The sequence below is a fragment of the Aquarana catesbeiana genome, linkage group LG07, assembly GCF_042186555.1.
Source record: "Aquarana catesbeiana isolate 2022-GZ linkage group LG07, ASM4218655v1, whole genome shotgun sequence".
In the NCBI taxonomy this organism is placed as follows: Eukaryota; Metazoa; Chordata; class Amphibia; order Anura; family Ranidae; genus Aquarana; species Aquarana catesbeiana.
Genome location: NC_133330.1, coordinates 241,550,215 through 241,572,077, shown reverse-complemented (window position 1 = coordinate 241,572,077; position 21,863 = coordinate 241,550,215). Strand labels below are relative to the sequence as shown.

Below are 21,863 nucleotides of genomic sequence, written 5' to 3'. Positions count from 1 at the left end.
CGGATGCAAGTGGCAAGGGCTGGGGGGCACATCTGGGATCCCTTCTAGCGCAGGGCACATGGAAGGGCGACGAGCTGCAGAGGTCTTCCAACTGGAAAGAGCTGAGGGCAGTAGGCCTAGCCCTCAGATTCTTCAAAAAGGAACTCCAGGGCCACCATGTACAGGTACGGTCGGACAACTCATCCACCGTGGCCTATATAAACAAGCAGGGAGGCACCAGGAGCGGAAGTCTGCTGGCCCTAGCAGAAGACATTCTAAGCTGGGCCGAGTCCAACACTCTCTCACTCTCAGCGGTTTTTCTGAGAGGGGAGAGGAATATAATCGCAGATTTTCTCAGCCGGAGGAGTCTAAAGGAAGGAGATTGGGCCCTCAACCAGGAGGTTTTCAATCTCATATCCGAGAAATGGGGACCCCCGGAAGTGGATCTTTTCGCTTCAAAAGACAACGCGAAAACCCCCTGTTTTTTCTCCCTAAACGCAGGGGAAGGAGCACTGGGAGTGGACGCATTATCTCGGAATTGGCATTTCAGGACATGTTATGCCTTCCCTCCTCCGGTACTATTACCGGCGGTTCTGAGGAAGTTTCAATTAGAGAGCACCTCTCTTATTCTGGTAGCTCCACATTGGCCGAAAAGGGCATGGTTTTCAATCCTCAGTCAGTTAGCAGCGGAACCTCCCCTTTTCCTTCCACCTCGAAAGGATCTTCTGTCGCAGGGTCCAGTCCTCTGCCCACAGGTGCAGCAGTGGAAATTAGCGGCCTGGCTACTGAGGAGGGTATATTAAGATCCAAGGGGTTTTCAGAGAGCTTGATCTCTACCCTCCTCAACAGTAGGAAAAAGGAGACCCGTAAGATTTACAAAAAGGTCTGGCTCCTTTTCAACAAATGGTGCATAGAAAACTCCTTCTCGGTGCAGAGTCCCGTAGCTGTGTTGGAATTTCTGCAGTGTGGAGCGGACAAGGGTTTATCTGTAGGTACCCTTAAAAGTCAGGTTTTAGCACTCAGTGCTTATCTGGAGAAGTCTCTGGCTACCAATCCATGGGTGGTCAGATTCTTTAAGGCACTGTCAAGACAGAGACCTACCAGGGGTCCTCCCTTTCCCGGGTGGGACCTATCTCTGGTTTTACAGAGCCTTACGGGAAGTCCCTTTGAGCCATTGGACAAGTGCCTGTTAAGGGAACTTACCCTAAAAACAGTATTTTTAGTTGCAGTGACAACTGCCAGGAGGGTCAGCGAAATTGAGGCGTTATCAATTAGACCTCCTTTTTGTGTTATTTTGCCAGACAGGATAGTCCTTAAGACTGATCCAGCTTTTTTGCCTAAAGTGGCGTCAGGCTTTCACAGAAGCCAGGAAATAGTCCTACCCTCGTTTTGCCCCAATCCTTCAGGTGAAAGGGAACTAAAATTTCATTTTTTAGATGTAAGGAGGTGTATCCTACAATACCTAGAGATGACTAAAACAATAAGGAAGTCTGATTCTCTATTTATTTTGTTTTCTGGGGCCAGAAAGGGTCTCAGAGCGTCCCGACGCACGATTGCCAGGTGGCTTAGATTAGCTATTGGGCAGGCATATTCTTTAGCAGGGAAGGAGATCCCTAGAGGCATAAAGGCACACTCCACCAGAGCAGTGGCAACTTCCCAGGCAGAGAAGGCTGGAGCAACGCCAGAGCAAATATGCAAGGCAGCAACCTGGTCCAGCTACTCCACTTTCGTTAGACATTACAGAGTGGACTTGGTGGCGGCAGGTGAGCAGGCTTTTGGGCGAAAAGTTCTGCAAGCTGTAGTCCCACCCTAATTGGTAAGTGCTCGATTATCCTCTCTATTGTGGCTGTCCTGAAATGACGGAAAGGGAAAATTAAAGTTACGTACCGGTAACGTCTTTTCCTGTAGTCTTTCAGGACAGCCCTAGTTACCCACCCTAAGCTTGGGGGGGTCTTATTAAAGACCAGAACGCAATATGGTAATGATATTGATTGGTATGTTATTAATGTGTTCTTGTGTCTCCCCAGCTGGCCGGAGGTACTCTTGAAAGAACTGAGGTCTGGCAGGGGAGGAGAGATTTTATGGGCTGGCGCAGTGTTTCCAGAGGAAGGGGAGGAGACTATCTCTCTATTGTGGCTGTCCTGAAAGACTACAGGAAAAGACGTTACCGGTACGTAACTTTAATTTTTTTTCAATTTTCAAAACTTTGTGACAAAAAGTGAGGTCTGCAAAATACTCACTATACCTCTCAGCAAATAGCTTGAGGTGTCTACTTTCCAAAATGGGGTCATTTGGGGGGGGTTTGTGCCACCTGGGCATTCCATGGCCTCCGAAACTGTGATAGGCAGTGAAGAGTGAAATCAAAAATTCACGCCCTTAGCCTAAAGACGGTGCTTGGTTTTCGGGGTCCCGTGCGCGGCTAGGCTCCCAAAAAGTCTCACACATGTGGTATCCCCGTACTCAGGAGAAGCAGCAGAATGTATTTTGGGGTGTAATTTCACATATTCCCATGGCATGTTTGAGCAATATATCATTTAGTGACAACTTTGTGCAAAAAAAAAAAAAAAAAATGTGTCTCTTTCCCGCAACTTGTGTCGCAATATAAAATATTCCATGGACTCGATATGCCTCTCAGCAAATAGCTTGGGGTGTCTACTTTCCAAAATGGGGTCATTTGGGGGGGTTTTGAACTGTCCTGGCATTTTATGCACAACATTTAGAAGCTTATGTCACACATCACCCACTCTTCTAACCACTTGAAGACAAAGCCCTTTCTGACACTTTTTGATTACATGAAAAAGTTGTTTTCTTGCAAAAAAAAAAAAAATTACTTTGAACCCCCAAACATTATATATTTTTTTAAAGCAAATGCCCTACAGATTAAAATGGTGGGCGTTTTCACCCTAGAGAATAAAATTGCTGTCACACCGTATTTGCGCAGTGGTCTTGCAAGCACACTTTTTGGGGGGGGGGGGGGATTTGAATTAAAAAAGACAACAGTAAAGTTAGCAATTTTTTTTTCTTATATTGTGAAAGATAATGTTACGCCGAGTAAATTGATACCCAGCATGTCACGCTTCAAAATTGCACCCGCTCGTGGAATGGTGACAAATTTTTGCCCTTAATCTCCATAAGCGACTTTAAAAATACGTGTGTGGTTTGAATACCGTTTTCATATGCGGGCGCTACTCAAGTATGCGTTCACTTCTGCAGGTGAGATTGGCAGGATGGTATATAGAGATATCTATATATAATTTATTCCGTTTTTAAAAATAAAAAAATTGTCACTTTTATTCCTATTACAAGGAATGTAAACATCCCTTGTAATAGAAAAAAAAGTATGACAGGACCTCTTAAATATGAGATTTGGGGTCAAAAAGACCTTCCGCGGGTGGGGGCCATCTTCCCCTCACTCGTCTCCATACCCAGCATGTGAAAGGACCCTATCGTGGCGAGAGGGGGGAGGCTCCTCTCCCGTCGCCGATAAAAGTGACTACTTTTATCTGAAAGACCACCGGCCGAAGAAGAGGATACCAAGGTTATGGCAGCTAGCTGCTGCCATAACTATATTCCCCTTCAAAGTTGGGACATATATTGGCGTGCGGCGGTTCGTAAATAGTTAAGGACATTACCCTTTCGCTGCTGACCTGACAGTGGAGGGTATTGCACACAATCCGGTGGCTGAAGCCACTGGCATTGTTTGACACTGACAGGCGGACTCCTTCTTGTCAGGTGAAAGCATTTGGGCTGCGCTCACACACGTGCCCGGTAATGGCACACTTCTTCTCCCCTTCTTGTTGTGACCCGGAAAGCAACGTCCATGACCAGACTTCCAGGTGAACATCTAGTCCCTGGTTATCTTAGCCAGGAAGTAATGTTTTGCAATGCAATCTGCATCACAAAACATTCAGTGGGGTCCCAAGAAGACATGCAGGGTCTTTTAGACCCTGCGTATCTCATTAAAGAGAACCTGTCACTAAAAACCATCAGATGGGCCTACGCGTGAAAACGTTGATTACGACACGCGTTACATATCGATGCGCACGTCGGAGTGAGAGCAATAATTCTAGCACCAGACCTCCTCCGTAACACTAAACTGATTCCTATAGGGGGCTTTTGAAGCAGTGCCTATAGAAAATATAGGGTACTGAAGTTTGTCGCCATGTAGCCCTGGTTCACATTGGTACGATTTGACATGTCAAATCGGCGGGAATGGCACCGTCCTAATCGTTGCGACGCTGAATTTGCGGTGCGTGAACCTGGGCTTAATGTGTGCACACAAATTTAAGGTTTGGCATGTTGGGTATCTATTTACTCAGCACAACCTCGTCTTTTGTATTTTACCAAAAATTTGCCCTAAAATTCACTTTTACTGAAATTTTGCATTTCCTAGACCTTTGCGGTAATATGTGACAAAAAATTGGAACTACCACTATTTTATTCTCTAGGGTGTCTGCTTTCAGAAAATATGTTTGGGGGTTTTACATCTTTAGGGCTAAAATAATTTTCTCTTATCGTCTTCCAGGACAGCCTCTGAGACATAGGGCTCCTTCCTCCCGGGACAGGAAACACATTAACCCAAATGGTTAAAAGGAGATCCTCCAGGCCTTTCCCTTCAGTTTTGTGTTTCCTGCCGGATGGAAGAAAGCATGTTTGGAGCCGGGGGAGCTCCATACTCAGGACTGTACTGTATGAGCACCTGGAAGTTGCTTTCCTCTGCCTCAGCGCCCCTCTGTCTACGGGGAAGAGGGCTGCTGGTCCTGATGTTTTGCTGCCCAAAGCTCGGAGAAAGTTGGGACCCCTGGAGTTGTAGCAGGACCCCCATCACGCTGTACCTTTCCTTCACTACCGTCTGACGGGCGGATGGCGTCCAGGGCGGCTAGAAGGCGCTTCTCAGGTGGTTCCAATTGCGCCTGTTCACTCGGTTGTTCCGGGTATGGAGCGTGTGCATGCGTTGGAGGCGGGGCTTCTGCGCTCAACGAACGGTAGAGATGCGTGGGTCACTTCCGCCGGAGCTACGTCATTAGGGGGCGCTGGAGACAAGGTTCCGGCCTCCTCAGCGCGGCAAGTGGACATTTAAGGTATCCGGAGCCAGTGACAGACCCAGCAGAGGTTGTGGCAAGCACCGAGGAGCCATGGAGGAGGGCACTGCAGTTTCCCAGGCGGTTGACTCTGGTTCTTCTGACACCCGCACCTCTCATGTAAGTGTGGTGAGGGCTGACCATGTCTTACTACTCTGAGGGGGATGGGGTCCTTATGACCAACTGTCCTTCTCTGGGTGGGGAACCACAGGTGAAGGGCTGGGCACTCCCCCCCCCCCCCCCCCCCCTTTTTTTTTTTTTTTTTTTTTTTTTTTGACATTATCTCAGTGGTGGAGTAGATCCGGGACAGTTTCCTCATGGGCATTTGTTTTCTTTGTTTTGGCTTTCAGGGTAAAGCACAGGACAAGATCCAAATGCAGCCCCCTATGAGAAGATGTGCCGTATGCGGGTCAAAGTTAAGTCCCAATTGCGAGAAGCCACTTTTTCCCCCTAATGTGTCAACAGTTTAAGGATGATTCTATGACAGTGTCATAAAATCCTTACGTCTGTTAAAGATGAAATTGCATCCACCTTTAAGTCGTTCAAGGGAATGATGGATAGGATGCAGGGTCCCTCTATGCCTCTGTCTAGACCAGCAAGTATGCCTATCCTATCCGAACCTAGTCAGGAGGATTCAGAAGATAGAGAGGGGGAACCTAAGTCGCTTGCCTCTTCCCAAGCGGACTCTGGGTCTGATTCTGAGGGGAGGAAGATTTCTCCAGAGGGTCCAGGTACAGATTGACGCTGGACAGTGTGGGGGACTTACTAAAGACACTTTGGAGATGGGGGCGTGGCCTGGAGCGGCATGAAGTAGGACGCAGTTAGGCAGAGCTCCGCCGGTCACTTATCCGTCCTAACATCCTGAGACCGTCACACGGATCCACAAGCCCATACTACACAGCCGCCAACCCAGAGACCAGCCAGGACATGTCACCGCCGAAAAAGACGTCCGCGGCGGCCTCAAAACTGGATCAATACCGCCGACAAGGCACAGACCCCTCCAGCCAAGATGGCGCCGCCGCGCTGGAAGAGGAGCCTTCGGCCGGAACAGACACAGCAAGGGTACTGGAGGCTATATCATCCTGCCAAGAAGCCATCACAGCTTGTCAAACCTCCCTTACAGCGCGGATTGAGGAAGTAAAGGTGGACATCTCACTGGTAAGACAAGACTTCCAGAAACTAAAAGGCAGAGTCACAGAAGCTGAGAATCGGCTAGGCACTGTGGAGGACTCCCTCCCCCCCCTGCAGAACACAACATCAGAACTGCAGCATCAAGTGAACCAGCTCCTCCAGAAGCAAGACGACATTGAGAATCGCCTTCGCAGGTGTAACCTCAGATTCGTCGGCCTCCCAGAGGGGGTGGAAGGGAAAGACCCCCCCACGTTTTTGGAAAATTTACTCTGCGACACATATGGAAAGGAATCATTCTCCCCAACATTTGTGGTCGAACGTGCACACCGCCTCTCAGGCAGACCACCACCATCCGGAGCCCCCCCACGCACGTTCATCGCAAAATTCCTGAACTACAGGGATAGAGACACTATTCTACGGCTCAGCAGAGTGAAGGGCAATATCCCCCTGGGAAACAAAATGATTGCCATATACCCGGATTTCTCTGCAGAAGTGCAGCGTAGGCGCCGCACATTCACCGAGGTCAAAAGGCGCCTGCGCATCAAGAACATCAAATACGCCATGCTTTTCCCGGCCCGGCTACGTGTAGAGGGCGAGGACAGGGCACACTTCTTCGAGGACCCGGAGGCTGCCATCGCCTGGCTGGAGCAGAGAGAGACTCACAGATAAGTACCACTTTACAATTTACTTGTCTGCCCTATGCAACATATATGTCCCCTCAAAATATCCCACCCTATAATACCCTGATCCTCCGGACGCAACACTATTTAAGTCCAGACATTTCCATATATATGCAAGCTGATCAGTCTGCCCCCTCAACATTCTCCACATGATCAGCACCTTGAAATGCTGCAAGACCGTTCATCTGATTTACCCCACCTGGATAAACCCCTCAATTATAATAATAGAACGAATAGACTTTACCAAACACCACAACCGCATAATACATTGGGGGACTCCGACAGGATACAATCCGCAAGATTCTTAACTGACCATAACAAACACCATTTTCCCTAATGGACTTCCTATAAGACCCTACCCCAGCAACAAGTTCACCCTAAAATCGCACAGCAAGGTCCACATCTATAACCGACGGAGCACGCTTGACTTAATAATGATCCTCACCAGTGAAGGTGAGTCGAGTCCTGAACTCTACAACGGTACGCAGCGTATTTTCGCCCTATGTACCACGGTTATCCACCTGAAATGGAACGCTCTGATCATGACAGCACTGCTCGAGACATTTCAGCTCCCTGAGCTCATTACTATCCTGGATACAGTGACTGTCTCTCAAGAAACCTTAACATACCACTTTTTTTCCACAGGTTGGACAAGGTTAATGCCATGTTGGCAGTTCGGGAACAAAGCCCGCACCAGGTTTGGGAGGTGCAGGGCAGGGAGGGGGGAGGGGAATGTTAGAGTTATGCAGTTCTCATTGTGCTATCTAACGTCAAAAGCAAGTACCTATCTATGTATGATTCCCAGGGTGCATCAGAAATTTGCCTATAATATTGTTACCTGTGTTGAGACACTGCGGAGTGGGGTGGCCTGAGTCCTGGAGCTCAATACATAACATAAATACTTAGATGACCAACCTAAAATTTGTCACGTGGAATATCCGTGGTATCAGAGAACCTATCAAGAGGTCAGCAGTATTCTCGATCATTAAAAAACTAAAAGCAGATGTAGTGGCTCTGGTCGAAACACACGCCGAGGGCCTAGCACATAAAGTACTCCAGAGACCATGGATTGGATGGGCGTTCCATTCAACACATACTACCCTATCTAGAGGAGTTTCACTCCTAATCGCCAAAAGCACACACTTCGAGCTCCAGGACTCAGTAATCGACCCATCGGGCAGATATGTCCTCATAAAGGCCAAAATCTATGGAGACCCAATCCTCCTTATGGCATTCTATGTTCCGCCACCATTTAATGCAGCCGTTATTGTTGAAGGGTTTAATTTCATGGCACTACACCCCAGCATCCCGGCAATATGGCTAGGAGATTTCAATAATGTCCTAGATCCCGCACTAGATAGACTTAATGCCTCATCTGCCGAACCTATGACATCACACCCCACAAGATTCGCCAGACTTCTATCAGATTTTGGCCTAATAGACACATGGAGATTCAGGAATCCTACAGATAAACGATTTTCCTGCTTTTCCACGTCGCATAGGGCTATGTCACGAATAGACCTCATATTAGTGTCCAAAACACTCCTCCCAAGACTGACGGACGCTGGCTTCTCTCCTAGGTCCCTCTCCGACCATTGTCCCTACTGGGCCACGCTCAAAGTTCCTCACAACCGCCCACCAGCGACATGGAGACTGAACCCTTTCTGGCTGACCATATTGCCGGAGGAGGACGATCTCTTAACAGAATGGGATAATTATTTTCAAATTAATGAAGGCTCCGCCCCAGTCCAACTAGTGTGGGAAACTTTTAAAAAACATGCTCGAATGGTCCTTGCCAGTAGAATTAACAAAATTAAAAGAACTTCAGAATCTGCGATAGCTAAAGCGGAGGCTGGTCTTCGAGACTCTGAAAAACTGTTTCTCGAGGCCCCCACCGCAGACAAAGCTGATAATCTTAAACTATGTACAAGGGTATTAACTCAGCTACATTATGAAAAATCCAAAAGAAAACTTTTTTTCCATAGGCAACGATCATTCGAGCACGGGGAACGGGCGGGGAAACTGTTGGCCTATTTGGTACATAGTGAAGATAGACCCCCCGTGGTAATTTCACTGCGCTCACCCACTGGGACCGTAGAGACAGAACCACACAAGGTAACAGACATCTTTAGAGAATTCTTCAGTAAACTCTATACTTCATTAGCCCCCACAGACACTTCCCTGATGGAAACATTCCTGGGGAAATTAACTATTCCCCAACTCTCCACAGAACAGGTTGAGGAACTAGAGGCTCCATTGACAACAGATGAGATATCCAGTGCCTTTGGCGACACTCCCTGGCTCAAAGTCTCCAGGCTCAGACGGCCTTCCGGTGGAATTTTATTCCACCTATGCAGCAACACTGACCCCTAGATTGCTACAGCTATACGAAGCCATATTTAAGGATCTCAGTCTGCCAGCCTCCATGAGAGAGGCTACTATAGTCTTAATCCCCAAGCCAGGGAAGGATCCATTAGTCCCAGAGTCATACCGCCCCATATCTCTACTACAAGTAGATATTAAAATTCTCGCAAAAATATTAGCCATTCGCCTGAATAAAGTAATCCTCTCCCTAATCCATGGTGACCAGGCAGGATTTATGCCTGGCAGAAATACTTCCTTCAACCTCAGGAGACTATTCATAAATCTACAAGCCACCCATGAAAATGTAGGAGCTAGAATGATCGTCGCCTTGGACACGGCCAAGGCGTTCGACTCAGTAGAGTGGAACTACCTGTGGAGCTGCCTGGCCAGGTTCGGCTTCGGCCCCAACTACATAAAATGGGTGCAGCTCTTATACCAATCCCCATCAGCGAGGGTACTGGCGAACGGGTGGCCATCCGAGCAATTCCCATTGACCAGAGGCACGCGGCAGGGATGCCCTCTGTCGCCGCTGCTGTACGCTCTGGCGGCAGAGCCCCTTGCCATCGCCATTCGGGCACACCCGGGCATAAAGGGACTCCGCAGGGGGGACGTAATTGAAAAAATCAGTACCTATGCGGACGACACCCTGCTATACCTAGACGACTCTGAAAACTCTTTGCCCCTTACACTTGACCTAATAAAACAGTTCGGTACATTTTCAGGCCTTAGGATAAATTGGGACAAATCCCAAATATTACCCCTTGACAGTTTCCCACAACCTAAAGACAGAGCACTGCTACCCCTACAGAGAGTTGACACCATCAAGTATCTAGGTGTAAGGACTACAAGAGACCCAGCTGACTACGAAACACTCAATATAACACCGTTGTTTGCGATGCTTAAACACAAGACACAGATATGGGCTCGTCTCCCGCTGGGAGTAACAGGGCGAATAAATCTAGTTAAGATGGTCCTCTTACCCAAAGTATTATATATGACTTGGCATTCGCCAATATACCTAGTCCTTAGACATTTTAAGCTAATGGAAGTTATACTGAAACCATTTATCTGGGGAAACAACAGACATAAAATCGCCTGGCAAAAACTCAAAAACCCCACAGACCTAGCGGGAATGGCCCTACCTGACCTCAATGCCTACTATATAGCTGCACAGCTGTCCCAAATCTTTCATATAGACAAGACAGATAGCGAAAGATTCATGCACTTCCTATGTCCCAGGTGGGCTCATCCAACACAAGACACACTGGCTGTAATAGCAGGAAAAACCACTAGAGAAGATAAAAATGCAAGAGGAAAAACACTGCTATATCACTACACTAAGATTTGGAACCTAGCCATGGACAAACTACAACTGTCAGCAATTAATGAATTCACCCCCCTATGGCATAATATAAACCTCCCAGAATTTAACATAATACCAGATAACGAGGTGTGGAGTTCTAGGGGGATCTTCTACATGTCACATATCATTCACAACGGCAGACTAAAAACCTTTGAAAGATTGCAAACAGAATTTGCATTACCAAACCAAATGCTTTTCAGGTACATACAACTACGCCATGCCTTCTATACACAATTCCCGCAGGGGGAAACAAATTTGACAAACAACCCATTAATGGAGGCACTGAAATGCCCTGACCCTAAAAAACTAATATCACAATTCTATCAGATGCTGACACTGCCGCAGGCTACCAAAGCAGCCTACGCCCTAAAATCAAGGTGGGAGGGAGAAGTTGGCACAATAGCAGACGATGAGTGGAGCGATGCCTTAGATGCATGTAAACTAGTGTCCCCTAAGTTGTCAGACCGCCTAACCCAAACCTTCCTGCTACATAGAGCATACCTCACACCACTCAAGCTAGCAAAATTCAAGAGTAACCAAACAACAATATGCCCAATGTGCGATCAGGCCACAGGTACTTTTTTTCATCTACTATGGCAGTGCCCTCGAATCCAAGCATACTGGGCGCAGATAGTACGCTTCCTACATGATACTATGGGTTCCCCAGTAACACTACAACCCAAGCTCTGCATACTGGGAATCCTATCAGACCCAGAGATAAATAAACTCAAAAAAATATTTGTTCACGAAACACTCTTCTCCGCACGTAAAGTTATTGCCAGAAATTGGATGAGGCCTGACCCCCCAGAGTTCACACACTGGATAATAGAAGTCAATAACACACTACCCTACAAAAAATTGGTGTACTTACACAGAGGCTGCCCACTCAAATATGACCAGATCTGGGATAGGTGGACTCAGTCGCCTGATACCTGTACGTGAGAAGGGGCGGGGCATGGAGATGACCTGGTTGATGGCCCCTACCCACACCATATCAGAGAAGCTCTCCTAATGAAGATTGGCCAATACACACCAACCCAGAATAATTACCTTTTATATATGTACCATGGGAAAAGTATAAAAGAAACTAGACATGAGATATAAAGTCGTATGCAAACTCATATATACATGCTGAAAACTGTATTGTTATCCTCCGGGATCACTATGTACACAAAACTTTTTTTTTTTCTGTAATGTTTTATTTTACTAAATAAACTCACTTTTGATGGAAAAAAAAAAGACACTTTGGAGATCAGAGAAGAGTCGGTACAGCTTTCTAAGCATGACCTTATGTATCAGGGGGTCACTGCACAGAAATCCAGAGTTTTCCCGTGCACAAGTCTCTAGTAGAATCGATCTTGCTGGAGTGGGAGCACCCTGAAAGATCGTTCCCCCCCCCCCCCCCCCTCTTTTTTTTTTTTTTTTTTCAGGCAGTCTTAAACATAGATTATAGAACATAGGACACGGCCCATCCTTGGAACAAGGTCCCTAAGTTGGATGCCCCACTGGTGAAGGTTTCCAAAAAGACTGATTTGGCCTTCAACGACCTGGGATCCCTTAAGGACCCCATGGACAAAAGGGGTGACGTACTGCTAGAAAGGGCTTGGGATTCCTCTTCTATTGGGCTTAAACCAGCCCTTGCAGCTACCTGTGTTGCCAGAAATTTAGAATGCTGGTTAACCCAGTTGCAGTCCCACATTTCTGCAGGCACGTCCAGACAACTGCTAAAATATTTTCCTTTTATTATATAAAGCAGTTGGGGTCTTAGCTGACGCTTCTGCGAAACCTGTAAAGCTAGCGGCCAGGTCAGGAGCTTTGCTAAATACCGCAAGAAGGGCCGTGTGGTTGAACGCTTGCTCAAGAGATGCAGCATCAAAGCTCAAGCTTTGTGGATTACCTTTCTCAGGCGATCACCTCTTTGGACCTGGGCTTCAGGAGGTTTTGGAGCATACCCAGGACAAAAAGAGAGCTTTCCTAGAGAAAAAGAAAAAACCTGAGGGTTGATGTCTCTTTCGTGGTTTCAGGCAGTAGACCCAACAGGAGAGAGAGGGTCATCCTAAAAAACACTGGACAGGTCACCAGGGACGTGGTAGAGGAGGAATATTGTTCATTCCTCCTCAGACCACCCCAAAGCCCCAGTGACTCCTGTGTTCCAGTGGGAGGAAGGTTGGGGGACTCCCTCCCGCAATGGACCAACGCAACTTCAAGCCCGTTTATATTAAATATAATAGAAAACGGCTACAAGTTGGAGTTCAATGCCATTCCCCTGGTCAGCTTTTTGATCACCCTGTTATCCCGAGACTGGGAGAAAGCAGGAGCCCTGAGTTTACTGTTAGGAGAGCTGTTGGATCAACAGGTCATCAGCCAGGTACCACATGCGGAACACGGCCAGGTAGTATACTCCCCATGTGTTCGTAGTCCGAAAGCCGTCAGGCAAGTTCAGGTTGATTCTCAATCTCCGCCCCCTGAACAAGTTTATCAGATACAAGCATTTCAGGATGGAGTCTATCTTCACAGTAACAAATCTGTTTCCCGATTGTTATTTGGCGATGATCGACCTCGGGGACGCATATTTGCATGTGCCGATTTCCGAAATTCCTCAGGCTAGCAGTTGGGGTGAATTTTGAAAGTTCTCCACTTCCAATTCAGGGCACTGCCGTTTGGACCTTCACAAAGGTCCTGGCAGAGGCCCTAGCTCCGCTGCGTGTCAGGGCCATTACAGTGATCCCCTATCTGGACAATCCTCTGTCGCCCAGTCTAATCGGCAGCTAGAAGAGAACTTACAGGAGGCACAACTTTTCCTGCATTCTCTTGGTTATCAGTGGGGACAAGTCCCAGCTGATCCCAACCCAGGAAGTACAGTACCTGGGGTACAGGATTTCTTCAACAGAGAATGGTCTTTTCTCCCATCAGAGAAGATAAAGTGGGTCTAGCGGTAGCGCAGCTTCAGTCCAATTGGGAAGCCTATGTCAAATGTCATGAGAGTGATGGGTTTAATGAGATCCTGTTTTCTAGCAGTCCCTTGGGCAAGGTTCCACCAGCGCCTGTTACAGGCTCTCCTTCTGCAGTGCTGGGATGGCAGCCAGCAGGGTTTGTATCAGCCTATGCCTATATCGACCAGAGTCAAAAGGACACTATGGTGATGGCAAACCAATCACAATCTGGCCAAAGTTCTGTTGTGGTTCAGGCCAACAGCTCTGAGGTAACAAAGACTCCAGCTCTTTCGGCTGGGGTGCCCACCTGAAAAAGGATCTGGCTCAGGTGGAAGTCAGGCGGACCTCGAATCGGGGAGCTACTGGCAGTGCAGAGGGCGCTAGAGGCCTTCCAGCAAAAAAATAAGGGGATGGCACCTTCAAGTAAGGTCAGACAATGCGGCCAAAGTCGCATACATAAACAGGCAGGGGGGGACCAGGAGCCCTGCACTGCAGATGATAGCAGGCGAAACTTTTGCTTGGGCCAAATCAAACCTGGCTTCTCTGACAGCAGTACATTTAAAGGGGACTCAGAACTCTCTGGCGGACTCTCAGCCGTCAGCGAGTAACACAGGACGAATGGTCACTCAACCAGGAAGTGTTCAAGCAGGTGATTAAGGCACTTCAACCTTTGCTATGCCTTTTAGTTTAGATATTAGCAAAGCCTTCAGGAAGTCAATCTTTGTTTATGAATTTTGCGGGCTCACGCAAAAGATTTAAAGCGTCAAAATCCACCATCGCCAGGTGGATAAGGATGACAGTCTTGGGGGCTTAAAGGTTGGCAGGGAGGCAAGTGCCTCTAGTTAAGGCTCATTCAACGAAGGAGGTTTCAGCTTCATGGGCAGAGAAAGTCGGTGCCACACTGGAGGAGATCTGCAGAGCAGTGACGTGGTCCAGCTACTCCATGTTCGCAAAGCATTACCGCTTGGACCTGGTTGCTGATAAAGAACAGGCATCTGGGCGAAAGGTCCTCCAGGCAGTGGTCCCACCCTAACAGAGTAAGTTTCTTGCTTATCTCAGAGGCTGTCCTGGGAGACAAGAGAAAGCCGGAGTTAGACTTATCGGTAACTCTTTCTAGGAGTCTTCCAGGACAGCCTGGTTTCCCACCCAGAGTTTTTTTATAGCTGTTGCAAGGGAATTTACTAATGTTATGTCTTTCAGAGCCTTCCAGCGGTTCTTGTGGAAACTGAAGGGGAAGGCCTGGGGGACCTCCTTTTAACCATTTGGGTGAATGTTTCCTGTCACGGAGGGAGGAGCCCTATGTCTCAGAGGCTGTCCTGGAAAACTCCTAGAAAGTGTTACCGGTAAGTCTAACTCCGGTTTTTTTAAACGTGTGCAAAAATGCAAAAGTGACTCTGGCAACGAAAAGGATTAGATGTATAGCTATATCACTTTTTTTTGTACCAATAACAATTAAAATGTTATGATATTTGGTATACTTGTTTGATATTCTTTAGCTGCATAAAAGCCCTTGGGAAAAATTTAAATTGTTGAATGCTTGCTTATTAGGGCAAGCAGCGCCATTTCCACCTTTTTGTATGTGGGTGCTTCCTGTCAATAGGAAGTAGCTTCTTATGATGGCACACCAAAAAGTGGAGGAGCCAGGCCTGGTCAGGAAGGGGGTGAAACCTTCTGGGGCTGAAGTGGTTAAAGAACTACCCCATAAGCAACTTTTATATCTTGGGGTCTTATCCATACTCTTGCACAGGTTTATTTGGCCAAAGTGTTAGTCAGTTATACTGTATTGTCTTGAAAGAAGCATGTAGAATACATGCTTTTCTAGGGGAACATTTGTTTTGTCCTGCTTTCGATTACATCTGGAAGCATGAACAAGTCGATCCACAGTATAATGGCTCATGGCTACATGCTGTAGTTTCAGTGCTTTCCCCTCCTTGCTTTATGCTTTAAAGTGTTTCTTTGAATCTACAAAAGTTTGCTCCTTTGCAAGCTCTCGATCATCCTATCTCAAGAAGTGATCATTCCAGTTCCAGAAGGTGAAATGCTTCATGGTTTCTACTAAAACCTGTTCGCTGCAATGTTTATCACATCTTAAATTTCAAGGATCTTCAAGTTTCTATATGAGCTTAGAAGTTCTGGATGGAATCGGTGTGTTCAGTGGTGACCTCTCCAACAGTGAGTTTTCTTGGCACCAGTGGATATAAAAGATGCTTACCTGCAAATTCTGTTCTTTTGGTTTGTGGCCCTGCTGTTTAGCTTGCAACAGCTCCCAGGGTGTTCACCAAGGCTTTGGCTTAGTTCTGGGTCTCCGTTGTACCCAGAGTATCCCTGTTATAGGATAAATGAATGACTTCTAAGAAAGCAGTCCATGTCTCTACTGGAGATCAATGTGTCTCACATGGTGCCCACTCAGGAGAGCTAGCATGGGCCCTGAATAGCCCAACCCAGAGGTTTGATTTTTTCATCCTGATCCTGGAAAGCATCCAGGTGAGAGTGATCCTCCTTTTTAAACAAATATCTTGCTCTGAGGGCTCAGGTAGACCTACTTAAGACTATAATCCCAAGACTGGTTGATTTTCTCACAGATGCTGGAGATGGGAAAACCATTCCTCTATCCCGGAGGTTCCTGAAGATGAACACCAGCCTGATGGGCTGTGGTGGCGTTCTGGATTGCTTCTTCTCGTCCAGGGAACTTTGTCACCACAGGAAAGGTTGCTGCCCACCAACATCTGGGATTGACAGTGATTTGCCTTGCATTGATCGATGCAGCTGAAGGGCCTTCCTGTAAGGTCATGGTAGTGGTATACGTAATTAATCAAGGAGACACCAAGAGTTAAAGCAGAGTTCCACCCAAAAGTGGTACTTCCGCTCATTTGTCTCCTCACCCCTTCCGGTGCCACAATTGGCACCTTTGGGGGGAGGGGGGACAGGATACCTGTCTTTCACAGGTATCCTGTTCCCACTTCCGGTAGTTGGGGCCGGGGCCCGTGACATCACCATGGGGCACCCTCCTCCTCTCCCTGTCACTGGGCCAGTAGGAGAGGGGAGCAGGGCCCTCGCGCATGCGCAGTAGGGTTCCCCGTGTGATGCCGTAAGGCTACACTGCCGGGTTCCCTTACCCACAATGGTGGCGGCAGCAGTACCCAACAGCTGATGGAAACATCAGCTGCGGTGCTGACATTGCGGGACTCGAGGACAGGTAAATGTCCTATTGTTAAAAGCCAGCAGCTGCAGTATATGTAGCTGCTGGCTTTTCTCTTTTTTGGCGGAGCACTGCTTTTAAGCTTCTCAGGTGAAAGTGGATCTCATTCAGTCTTTACTAGTCCACTGAAGGCTTGGAAGGTGATTTCAAGGAAGCCTTACCACAGAACTTGGAAATCTTATTTTGCTTGGTGTGAGGGTCGGGGGTTTCATCTTGCAAGTATGTAGTGGATTGCATCCTGACTTTTCTCCAATCTGGAATTGCCCTTGAGCACAATCGAGGGTTAGATTTTAGCCCAGGCGGGCTGATAAAAATAGCTCTGGTAGAAAGTTGTTCTGCGTGTTTGTACAGGAATGAGGACTTTTTCCACTGTGGCCTTTTCCCTAAACCAACATGAGACCACTGGGTGCCTGAGTGGCCAGTCTCCAAGTATCAAGTGTCACACTGGAAAGTAAGTCCTAAGCCCCACGTACCCAGATTTATTTTTCTTTACACTTTCCAACTAAATAAATCAACAGTAAATATAAGCTGCTGGTATGGTCCTATTAAAGTGAACCTGTTTGCCCTGCATGTGAGAAACACGTTTACTTTAAATGAAACCTGTCAAGGAAAATTATTGGAACTATATTTGCTGATTTTTGTCTGCAGGTTTCAGAGCCATCATTCTTCTCTGATCATCCCCATATGGTGAGCTACTGACATGGATCAAGTGTGTGTAAGGTGCCCAAAACCTGCTTGTTTGAAGTCTATTGCTTGGTAGCAAAACAAGGGAAAGAGGCTCTGTATGGTCTTTACCTTCAAAAAACAATACAGAGCGGATTGCGCTCAAATTCCTCTGCAAGATGTTTGATTGGAAATTGGCTAGTATGCATGCGAACGTTTATTGCATGGTTTTTATAGATTTTTGTTTCTTGGGTAATATTTAACATGCACGTAACATTTAAAAAAAAATAAATAAATAAATAAAAAATCGAGGTGGTTGGGTACATTGCTTACCGGACTGCTGACAGACCATCGCATTTTTTTTTTCCCAAGAATTAACTGAATATTTTATCTTTTCTAGGTACATTTAGTTCTGTGTATTTGGCTATTGCAAGATTAAGGTCAGGAGAGGATATGAAATTTGCTCTGAAACATTTAATTCCTACAAGTCACCCCACACGAATAGCGGCGGAACTGCAGTGTCTTACAGTAGCTGGGTAAGTAAATTTTAAAGGAAACTGTACATAATTATGTGATACTTGTTCTGACTTTTCCTGTTAAGAATGCTGGATATTACAGCGGTCCTTCTGATCAACTGGCTTCAGTAATGAAGTACCGTATTTATCGGCGTATAACACGCACTTTTTTCCCCTTAAAACCAGGGGAAAATCGCAGGTGCGTGTTATACGCCGATCCCCTGCGATCCCGACCTGTCACATTTTCAAAATCGCCGACCGCGATTTGAAAATGGCGCCGAAATACACAGAGCCGGTCCTCGGCTCTTTCCGGCGGCTCTCGTTCACTTTCGGCTCCACTCGTAGTCCCGAGCGGAGCTATCCGAACCTACTCGGCTAGGTTCGGATAGCTCCGCTCGGGGCTACGAGTGGAGCCGAAAGTGAACGAGAGCCACCGGAAAGAGCCGAGGACCGGCTCTGTGTATTTCGGCGCCGGCGGCGCCATTTTCAAATCGCGATCGGCGATTTTGAAGCCCAGAATGGCTGGGATCACTGGGGGAAGGCTGCACTGACATGGCTGCACTGACATGGCTGCAATGATGGGCATTTAAATGTAAGTTTTTTTTTTTTTTTTTTTTTTTTTTTTTTTCCCTTCAACTTCCCTCCTAAATTGGGGTGCGTGTTATACGCCGATAAATACGGTATGTACATCAACTGTTGTGATTACTTTAAGGTTGGTGTCCTCTGGAAGTAGTGATATCAGACCTTTGGGCAGTTGTTTCTGGAGGTTCAAACTGTAGCCTATATCTTTCAAGGAGAGTGGAGAATAGGGCACTCTGGATAACAAGGAGACTTTAACAAATTGCCCCAGTCTGTTTTCGTAGTCAATGTAATTAATTGAACAGGATGGTTTTGGAACAGGATGAAAAAACTCTAATACTTGGTTGCAATTGTCTGATCTCTACAAATCTTTTAATATATAGTGTATCTTATGAGAGTGCATAGTAACTCCAGACGCCTATGGAGCTATCAACTATTCACTATTAAAATGTTAATTTCTAGTGTATTTCCCTTGTGAAGATTTCCTGGTAACAATACAATAAACTGCTCAGCTGCTTGTGGATTTTATCTATATCTCAAGTATCTGACAATGATTATTCATTTTGTGTGAGATTGATGCATGAATTTTTGTTTTTTTTTTTTCTTTTACTAGCGGAGATGACAACGTCATGGGTGTAAAATATTGTTTTAGAAAAAATGATCATGTGGTTATAGTTATGCCGTATTTGGAGCATGAATGTTTTGTGGTAAGTGTTTGTTTTTTGCATTTTTAATTGCTTTCATTGAGTACAGTTGCCCAGTTAACTTTTGACTCATGGGTTTGTCCACATCAGATGCACCAGCTGTTTTCCAGTGCAGGTGCAATGGGAAAATCTACTTGTTTTCAGTAGTGCTTATTCACACCAATGTATTGTGCAGTATGTGGGAGAAGACCTATTGCATTCTTGGCACATTTGCCAATTGTATACCAGGGTTTCAAAAATTCAGTGCTTGTGAAACAAAACAGTTATGGGTGTGCTTGTTAATTTGTTTACTAGAAAGAAATAAACTTCTATAAACCATTTTTACTTGTTTGTATGCTTTGAACTAGCACTGGGAAATTCCCAGGAGTGTGTATTTAACTCCCTTAATGGCAGCCAACTTTTTTTTTTTTTTTTGGATATATTGTATCTCACAAAAGGGAGTACACCCCTCACATTTTTGTAAATTAATTTATTATCTCTTCATCTGACAACACTGAAATTACACTTTGCTATAATGTAAAGTTGTGAGTGTACAGCTTGTTTAACAGTGTAAATTTGCTGTCCCTTCAAAATTAACACAACACAGCCATTAAAGTAAATGGTGGGTGGTATGTCCTAATAGATACGGCACCTCATCCCTGAATAGTAGTATATAGAATGGGCAAAAGGAATGGGATTATTGTGGTGCCATGAATGGAATTGGAACACATTTTATTAAATTATATTTTTATTAGTATATAAATTGATAAAATACTTATACATTCTAAACAGGTGGTTTCAATACAAACAATCTTAATATTGACCGACACCAGAGATGATAAAAGCTAGTCGAGTGTCAATTCATCCCAACTAGTTTTGCCAATACGTTGGCTTCATCAGGGGAATAAACAGTTAATACAAATGAGTAAAAAAGCACACTAGGGAAAAAATACATTAATAATACGGTGAGATATGATGACAAGATATCAAGTGAGCGTCATGTTGCCAAAATCACACTATTGTCCAACCTGGACCCCCAGTCCCAGATCAAAGACGTACCATGCCAAGCTCCCGGGACTCAGCGTGAGTACCATCAAACAAACGGGGACAGTAGTCGAACCCAACCCTGTAGTTGGCTACAGGGGGCCCAGAAGGTGCCTAGAAGGACTAAAAATGACAAAGTTGTAATTTTACTAAGCTAAGATTAATTAATGGTTCTAAATGTGGGCTAACTAAGCCTCAATTACATACCCTAATTTCACATATAAAAAGCATAGGGAAATGCGCTGAGTAGATAAAGATACGGTGATTGAATGGGTAAATCAAGAGATATCCGTAATGGCGTAGGAAACTAAGACAGCAAAAAAATGCATAAAGATAGTATTAGTAAGTTATTCATAATGCTATAAGTAAGGAACATATTGTTAAATGGTAAGTAATGCAATATGCTCCAACCATATAAATAAATGCGCTTACCTAGCAAAAGCCAATATTGCTAGTAAGGTGCACAGTGCATTTAGGGTCTAGCCGTCAGAAAAGCTGAAAAAGGGAACCCCTCAAAGTAATTATTATCTAGATACAAATTCAGTGTATTTGTAATCAATACATTACCAGATGACATGGGGCTGGAGAAAAGCTAATTTCTATATTTATAGCAGAGTTAGTTTTACCTTAATGGAACACAGCTGAACCGCAGCGCATACCCAACAGCAAGTGAATGAAATAATGAAAAAGTTTGGCAGCCTTATAAGCCCCCCACCCGACCAGCATAAGCAATTAGCCAATCGGGAGCGGACAAAGAGCGGCCAGGGCGCACGCGCAGTGACCAGATCCTAAGGCCTACAATGCCCAGGATGCCGTGCGCCGACCACACAACAAATGGTATACTACCACGGATGATGATCCGAGAGGCGCAATACAGGCATCGGGCCTGACGGAGAATGGGAGGAGAAAGAAACTCCGCCCAGTCAAGGAGGATAGAAAAAGAAGCAGATGTAGTGACGAATCAGATACACTGCGAGGGCCCTGGCCGAAGGGGCGGGCTGATGAATTAGTCAGCCCTTGGGTGTCCATGCAGCCAAAGGCTGTGGTTGGACAAAGTCCCCAGTAGACAAGACAGCACAATCCCAAATGAACCGGAGTCGGCAGGACGGACCAGAAATGGGAACAAACACTGCAGCGGCTGAATGTTAGTTCAACTGCTGAAGAGCGATTACAGGAACACAGCGCTCACAAAGGGACTAAAGTGTATAGTTAAAAATACACAATTTAACAATGAATATTATAACCTCTTGCTTCAAAATTCATTAAATACTATACATGAGTACATATTTGTAATGAAAATATAGCGTTCAATAATCTTATGATATCAACAGCAGCATAGAAAAACTTAACAAAATTAATGAGGAATAAAATATAAGAAAACAGTCCATCCAAAATTCGTATGGAATATTTCCAGTTGGAAGGACAGAGCAGCACTGGTAACAGAATGGAGGCATGGGATAGAAACAAGATGATAGTCAGATTGAGAGCCTGAATAACAGAAGACAGCCATTAAAGGGGTTGTAAACCCTAGTTTTTTCACCTTAATGCATTAATGCTGATGTCCTGCGGTCTGAGACCAAGATAAACTTATTTGGTTCAGATGGTGTCAAGCGTGTGTGGCGGCAACCAGATGAGGAGTACAAAGACAA

The 21,863-nt window shown here is 45.8% G+C and overlaps 1 protein-coding gene across 5 annotated transcripts in view; it reads left to right on the top strand.

The window, feature by feature from the left end:
* The window catches only part of CDC7 (cell division cycle 7), a 93,913-nt gene that overhangs the window by 22,860 nt on the left and 49,190 nt on the right, over nt 1–21,863 (top strand). For 3 of the 5 annotated variants that reach the window (XM_073593162.1, XM_073593160.1, XM_073593161.1), the window contains exons 3-4: nt 17,794–17,929; nt 19,101–19,194. In XM_073593162.1, coding sequence (XP_073449263.1) covers nt 17,794–17,929; nt 19,101–19,194 — 230 coding nt within the window. Of the gene's footprint in view, nt 1–17,378; nt 17,418–17,793; nt 17,930–19,100; nt 19,195–21,863 lie in introns of all 5 variants that reach the window. The other 2 variants (XM_073593163.1, XM_073593164.1) reach the window with 1 other exon arrangement.